Genomic DNA, 6,983 nt, shown 5'->3' with positions numbered 1-6,983 from the left:
CACTAGTGCAAATTAAATTAATTTCATAGATATTGAAGGCTCAGCTCTTTTCACAGACATTGATGCTTCTTGGCCCTCTTGACTTAAGTTAAATAGACTAACCCACCAATAAATAAATAAATAAATAGTTAAGAGGTTGTTCATCAGAGGCTGGGCACAAAGGACAGAGGGTTTCTTTGAACCTAAAGTGTAATGGTTTCTGCCAGGGTGGCTTTGAGTGAGTAGAAGAGATAAAGGTGACCTGGCTCAGTAGAGGGGACCTGAGGATTGGCCCTGGGAAGAAGGGGTTATTCCTCCTGGCTGGCGGACAGATCTTCTTAGCAGTGATTTAAGGAAGGCAGCTGTGCATTGATTAGATAATAGTGAAGTTCAGCCTGAGGCCGTGTTTAAGCCCTTCTATTCCCCTTCCACCAGCCAGCAGGGGTTTTTCAGCACATTTGGGCTCTTTTGAGGGTACAGGTCTCTTTAGGAAGCGCTTTCCATGATGAAGTCAGTTATATCCTGACCACCTTTGGTATTTCCTAGGAAGACAGGCATTTCTTCTGCTTGAGAGGTGCTGATGTACCAGTTGGGGAACTGGGAAGACTCAAATTCCACATTGCCCTTGATTTCTGTCTTGTTGAAGACAAATCGCTTTTCCATCTTCTTCTTTGGGTAAACTTTGGGGTCTAACATCTGCAGCAAAACAGAAATAAGAATTTTTATGAGGGAAGGGACAAAGACACTCAGGTAAAGTTATTCTCTTGTTCAGCTAGAGAGGAAACTGATGAGTCATAGGACCAGGATCCAGACTCCTGATTTATCTTTGTGATACCAACTTTCTGTGTAGTGACTAAAAGAGCTTTTTCTCTTTTCTGAAACTTAGTATCAAATGGTAGGGAGCATAATATAAGTGAGAATTAAAAAAAAAATTTTTTATGTTTATTTATTTTTGAGACACAGAGAGACAGAGCATGAGTGGAGGAGGGCTAGAGAGAGAGGGGAGACACAGAATCTGAAGCAGGCTCTAGGCTCTGAGCTGTCAGCACACAGCCCGACGTGGGGCTCGAACTCACGAGCTGTGAGATCATGACCTGAGCCGAAGTCGGACGCTTAACCGACTGAGCCACCCAGGAGCCCCTATAGGTGAGAATTCTATTAAAAAGTGAACATTAGGTGAAAACTTGTAGGACTACCTAGTTTCCAGGGACTTTTGTTGTATTTTTCTCTATGGCCCTGGTTAGAATGACTTCAACTTAGAATTGAAACTTTTGCTGGCAAAGCTGGTTAGGGGGGTGGGGTGGCAGGTGATTTTGAGAGTGGAGGAGATGACAGGTGACAGCTCCCTTGAATTGATTCATTTCCTAAGGTGTCATTTACCAAATGGAGTAGCCCTAACAATGTTATAAGCCTTCTAAACCTAACACTGTATAATCTGTTGGGTGGTCACAATGGCAGGACATAATAACATCAGCAAAATGACTTAATTTTCCGTGGTGGGAGTGAAAGTTTCATGCATTTGGTAGTTACATTAAATGTATTTACATTTATGCAAAATTACCAAGTAGATACGCTCCCAGATTTTCTGAGCAAAAAAGGTGGTTGTTTTGGAAATAAATGAGGGCTAAATGTGCTTCAGTGAAGCCTAGGAAGCCTTCAGCCCCTGGTACTCACCTCCAGCTGTAGGGTGGGTTTCCCGTCTTTCATCACACAGGACAGGTACAGATTATTTTTCTTGATGCACAACACTACTGGTATCTTCTTACTGTTTTCCTCCCCATGCACAAAGCTCATGCGGAACACCACTAGAGAACGGAAAGGGGCCTTGTGGTCAGGAACGCACAGCCATGCAGGGCTGGCCCAACAACTGGACCTCGAGCCCAGGACTCGTACAATTAACATCTTCTGTGGGAACCCACACTAAGATTCTTATGGCCCAACAGACAGGATAACTTGGCTTGTCACAGACAGTAGCAGGGTTAGTTGCTTGATTCATATTTTCTAGAAAGAAGGTCTGCAGGGGTTTCTTAGAGCCTCATCACAGTGGCAATGAAGAATTAGGGGGTCTGATTTTTAAATGCTGAAAGAAGGAAGCCATTTTGTGACTGGCCACTGGCGTGCCCATCCGTATGGGCAGAACAATTTGATCAATGTGCAAGGCAAGAAAAGAGGTAGATCAGGGCTCCCGAAAGAAATCAGGCACAGATCTGTTTCAGGAACCTGGAGCAACAAGTGGGAAGAACTTGGGAGAGGTGAGGCTTAGCTGGGAAAAGTGGCTTCAAAGAGACGTTCATCTTAATCTTCCTTAGTCACCACCATCTCATTTGGGGGCCTTGAGGTCATGCTCACAACCCAGTTCTGAAGAAACAGGTTCGTCCTGGCCTGGCTGGGATGCCTCTCTCCAAGGTCAGCAGCCTTGGAAGGGAACAGCCTGCTCCTTTCAGCTGCTCCCTTGGCTGCCCTCTTGCATACAGGGTTCAGCCACAGTGGTGAGGTGCCAGGCGGATTCCCACAACTAATGGGCTCTCCAGACTTGAAACATTTGCTGACTACAGTAGAGAGAGATAAGCTCCTGCTTGCCAGTAAAATTTCCCTACAAGGAACCATCTGGTATTGGGCGGGAAGGATGTTTGGGTTAAGGGGGCAGGGTTGGGAATGCGGATGGACACAGTATCTCCTCACCATCCTAGTTTCAACCTCAACGACGGGAAAAAGGAACCCACAGGCAGTTAGGTCATGTCCATCAAATGACTCCTTTCTAATGGAAGCATTGACATTACACTATCATTCAAAGACTTGGCTGGACAATGGTCCTGGGTGTGCTTGAGCATTCTAATTTCTCAGAGTCTCATCTCTTGCTAAAAAATGAACATGCTAAGGGAATCAATCTGGTGTCCTTGCTAGGACCAAAACACAAATGTTTACCTGTTATACATTATACATTTTTCCACTTAGGTCATAATTTGCCTTATTGTACTACTTTGTTAAAAATGTGGAGAGTTAGCACAGGGTCAGGAGGCCAAGAAAGGAATCAAAACGTCCCCAGTTACCTTGTTGGTTCATATTCTGTCCATTGAGGTGGAGAGCCCGAAGCTCGTATGAGCCAGACAGCACCAGGCTCTTTTGGCTTATGTCTCGGAACGTGTAGTCCTGTGACTGTATGGCCGCATCACACACAAAACCGTCATCCCACGTGTCACAGATGATGGGTTCTGAAATGTGGAGCATATATGCTGTTTAGGAGGAAAATTGCAAAGGCAGGCCAGATGATGTAAGGCAGCAGAATTTGGTGTTTTGGAGGACATCTGAGCATGTGTAGCTGGTCTTCGATTATAACTGGTGGGGAGGAAGTTGGGGTGTGCGAGAACTCTGGACTTGGCATCACGAGATGTAGATTTGGGCTGCAGTTCCATTGCCGGCTGCAGACTAACAATAGAGCTACTCACGTAAAATGGCAACGGCCATAACACTAGCCCAACAGGGACAGTGTGAGACTTGCAGGAGGTAGTGCAGATGAAAACCTCTGAGAATGGTAGAGTAACTGGCAAATGTGAATAGTTATGGCGCTTTTGTGTTAAGAATAGTTTCAACTAAATTCATTTAGTTTCTAGGTTTCTCTGTTTTTCTCTCATTGCTGGCCCTTCTACATTTGAAGGACTTTAGCTTTAGGGTAGGTTAGTTGTCTGTTGAGTTATGGACTCTGAAAAGGACATGACCAGAGATCTCCTGTCTGCCCTTGGTTCTCATTAAGTACCTTCTTCAAAGATGCAGCAAAAGAGGCTCTTCAGGTCCTCACCCTGGAGGGGCCGTGAGCAGGGAAAAGATATCTTCTTCAGTTTCTCCATAGCCACAATGACCGACACGGCATGCCTAAGACTCTTGTCGTCGGGCTGGTGGGAGATTTGCAACTGGATGCCCTCATCTCCCAGAAAACTGTGGCTCAGGTTTTGGAGGCAGCCCTGTGGAGAGAGCCAGGAAGAGTATGTTAAGGTGGTTGGGCCAGAGAACTCCCATTTTGACATCAGAGAAGTAGAAGGGGCCTTAGAGATAACTGAGCTTCTAATGATAAACTCTCTTCTCTCTGAAGCATATAGAGGTTAAGTGGTTTACCCAAGGACACATGGTGAGTTAGAGACAGAACCCAAACCGGAACTGTGGGCTTTCTGAGGGCCTAGAGGATATTCTTTTAGAATAAAACCTATGTCTACCTCATTTATCTTCTTCACAAACTACTCCACCTGGCCATAAATTTATACCTTCTTCAACTGTGTCCTCTTGGGTCCTAATGCTCTAACACTGTATATTTAATTTTTCATGGCAATGATGATCATAACATTTTCTATTCATCTATGTTCATTCAACAGGTTTTTAATTATTCTATACAAGTTCTTTCTTTTTTTCTAAACACTGTTTTATAAGCATTCTACAAATACTTTACAAGTGGTTACTATGTGTGAAATACGTTCCCACTTTCCCGTTATTCAGAGAAACCGCAAAACTGCATGAGGGCTTAAGTGAGGTTGCCCTGGTGGCTGATAATGGTTTGAATGCTCAACAGTTAAAGAGGCCTCTAACAGCACAGAGGAAAGCTGAGTGAGAGAAGTTCCTGCTCACAGCTGAGGCTCCAGATGAGGCAGAGGGAGAGACAGGCTGTGGAAGGAACAGCAGGGAAAGAGCCAGACAGAGAAGCACCCCGCCCCCCACCACCTCCCCTCAGGGCTGGAGTAAACCAGTTACTGGTTTTAAAGCATTTAGAGAAATAGGCTTTGAACAGCAATAGGGACTGACTTATTAGGCTAGAGGAAGCTGCCATGAACTGAAGAAGAAAAAAAAAAAAGTCAGAGAAAAGTGGCTGCTTGCTAATCTGTGCAACTGACCTGGCTGGGTTGATGGCACCTTGGAAAGTTATTAGGCCTCATACAGAAAAGAAGGGACATCCTGAACGTCAAAATGGCTCTCAGTAAAGGTGAGAGTCAGAGAAACACCCATTTCCTGGGATAAACTTAGCTATCACTGACAGTATTTCAGAACTGAAGGTTACAGGAGGCCAAGAGCTAAGAGATCATCTAGTGCATGCCCCTTATATTTCAGAGGTCCAGGGGGTGAAATGGCTTCTTTAAGGTCAAATAGCAAATGAATGATTTTCTCTCAACTCCCAATTCATCTTTTTGTTTACATCATCCACATCTTATTGTCATCAGCTCTATCCCAGGGAGCAAAAAGCTATTCTACCTTTAAAGGGGGCAGATGTACATGAACTCCCAAGGACTTCAGTGACTAATGTAGGCTGAACCCTCTCTTAAAAGGAGAATTAAATTTGCACTGGAGCCGGGGCCGCCTTCCAAACAAGAGATAGCAAACTTTATCCCCACAGCCATTCCTCCTCGCCCTCCCTGAACATGGCCACCATCGCCAAGCCCCAGTGAGTGACTGTGGGAGCGATATCGTGCCATCCGCATCTGCCTCACTGGAAGAGGTGAAAGTCCTTCCGTCACAAAATGCCACGGGAACAAGGTGGCCCAGAACCCTTTTCCTGGAGCCTTTCTCATGTCAGAGTCCCTCCAGGAGTTGTGAGCTTGGCCCACGGTCTCACCTTCATCTTTTCGGGGCCATCAGCCTCAAAGAACAGGTCATTCTCATCACTGTAATAAAAACAGAGAGATTGCTCAGTTAGTCTCCCAGACACGTTTTGTTTTCCCTTCCCTGCAAACAGTCTCCACTATTAATAGGAAACTCAAATAGCCTGTCTCTTAAAGCTACTGAAAGCTGTTGGCAAGTTTTATGCTAATATACACGGGCAGCATGGGAGGCGGGGCAGATATCCTTTGTACTCTCTGTTGGAGCCTGAGACCTAACTTCCAGCCCAGTTAACATCTGAACTTTTGCTCTCCATCAGGCCAAACTTTGCCAAGGAGTCCCCTGTACTGTGCACTTGGAATCTTTTTTTCCTGTTTGTCATCTGCAGGAAGCCCCTGTAGCAACCACATCTGGATGTCCTATGCGGTCCCAAGGCTGGACTTGTAGTGGGAAATATGTCTTTAAACCAGATTCACTTGGAACCCCACTTGCCACTGGAAGAGGCAGTTTGGGGGACAAATCTGATCTCCAAGCACAGATAACACTCCACTCTTGAAAGAGGAACCCTGCTCACATTGCTAGTTTCAGTCTCCCCACTGACCTGTAGTAAGCCATCATTTCACTGGTGAGTTCAGGTACTGCTGCCATGGCCATTTCAGAAACCTGGGTAAAGAGGAGAAGATGAGTAACTTCTTGCCAGGCCAGTCCCCACGAGGGCCGCCTTCTTATGTGAATTTCCCTTAGCGCCTGCAACATGGCAGGCATGCAGAGAAACAGCCTTTGAATGAATGAGTGAGTGTGTGAAAGAGCCTTCCTTTGGGTCCAGAAGAAACAGTTGCTAACCCAAACCCAAACCAGGAGCGTATTCGTTAGATCTGGAGCAGAGGCTTTGACGCTGATCTCTCAGATGTCCGCTGCTACATAAGCAGTGCCCATTCCCAGAATATTTCACAAATCATAACCATAGTAGTACATGTGGTATCTTTATAGAAAACCCAGCCCTTAGGCAGAGAGGAAGGGAGAGAGGGACAGAGAGACTTGATTAGGATCAAGTCATAAAGAAGAGTTAGTTCAAGTTGTACCTGAGTAATGAAGACTGACTGGAGAGAATAGAATCCCGGAGTGGGCTGCTGTGCCTCGAGAGATCTGCTCTCTGCCAATTTCAATCTCATTCTTTTATATTCTTTAAAAGCAGAAGTAGAGAGCTGAGAAATTTCCCCTTTGGTTAACTAATTTCACAATCAAGTTTTTTAAAAAAAGAATTGATGGGAACTTCTGGGAGAAGATAAAATGAAATAATTCTCTAGGCCATGGAAAGGCAAATGGTAGCAAATGATGACACATCTTTGCAAATGTGTCATTATGCAAATATGTATTGTTTTCCTGAAAACAATTACATGAATGGTGTCAATATTAAAATACAGGAT

The 6,983-nt window shown here is 45.0% G+C and overlaps 1 protein-coding gene across 2 annotated transcripts; it reads right to left on the bottom strand.

Moving 5' to 3' along the window:
- On the bottom strand, nucleotides 1–6,706 carry IL1B (interleukin 1 beta). 2 transcript variants are annotated; one of them, XM_049652088.1, is made up of 7 exons: nucleotides 6,639–6,706; nucleotides 6,158–6,219; nucleotides 5,573–5,621; nucleotides 3,734–3,938; nucleotides 3,030–3,191; nucleotides 1,654–1,784; nucleotides 1–675 (listed from the first exon to the last, which is right to left on the bottom strand). In XM_049652088.1, exons 2-7 carry the CDS (start codon nucleotides 6,208–6,210, stop codon nucleotides 466–468), a joined length of 810 nt encoding a protein of 269 aa, XP_049508045.1. In that variant the 5' UTR covers nucleotides 6,211–6,219; nucleotides 6,639–6,706; the 3' UTR covers nucleotides 1–465. The 2 variants fall into 2 exon arrangements, with proteins under 2 accessions (XP_049508045.1, XP_049508044.1); XM_049652087.1 differs by having other exon boundaries at nucleotides 6,158–6,702.
- Nucleotides 6,707–6,983: the final 277 nt, after the last annotated feature.

Source organism: Panthera uncia (genome assembly GCF_023721935.1).
Source record: "Panthera uncia isolate 11264 chromosome A3 unlocalized genomic scaffold, Puncia_PCG_1.0 HiC_scaffold_12, whole genome shotgun sequence".
In the NCBI taxonomy this organism is placed as follows: Eukaryota; Metazoa; Chordata; class Mammalia; order Carnivora; family Felidae; genus Panthera; species Panthera uncia.
Note: the sequence above shows the minus strand (reverse complement) of the source record. Positions and strands in the feature narration are given on the sequence as shown.

Bases quoted from the DNA above. Each gene is read 5' to 3' on its own strand.
- IL1B (XM_049652087.1), bottom strand. From the start codon at position 6,321: ATGCCTGCCATGTTGCAGGCGCTAAGGGAAATTCACATAAGAAGGCGG. The intron at 3,939-5,572 runs GTGAGACCGTGG...CTCTCTCCACAG, and splicing joins ATGGCCCCGAAAAGATGAAG to GGCTGCCTCCAAAACCTGAG. The intron at 676-1,653 runs GTGAGTACCAGG...GTTTTGCTGCAG, and splicing joins AACCCACCCTACAGCTGGAG to ATGTTAGACCCCAAAGTTTA.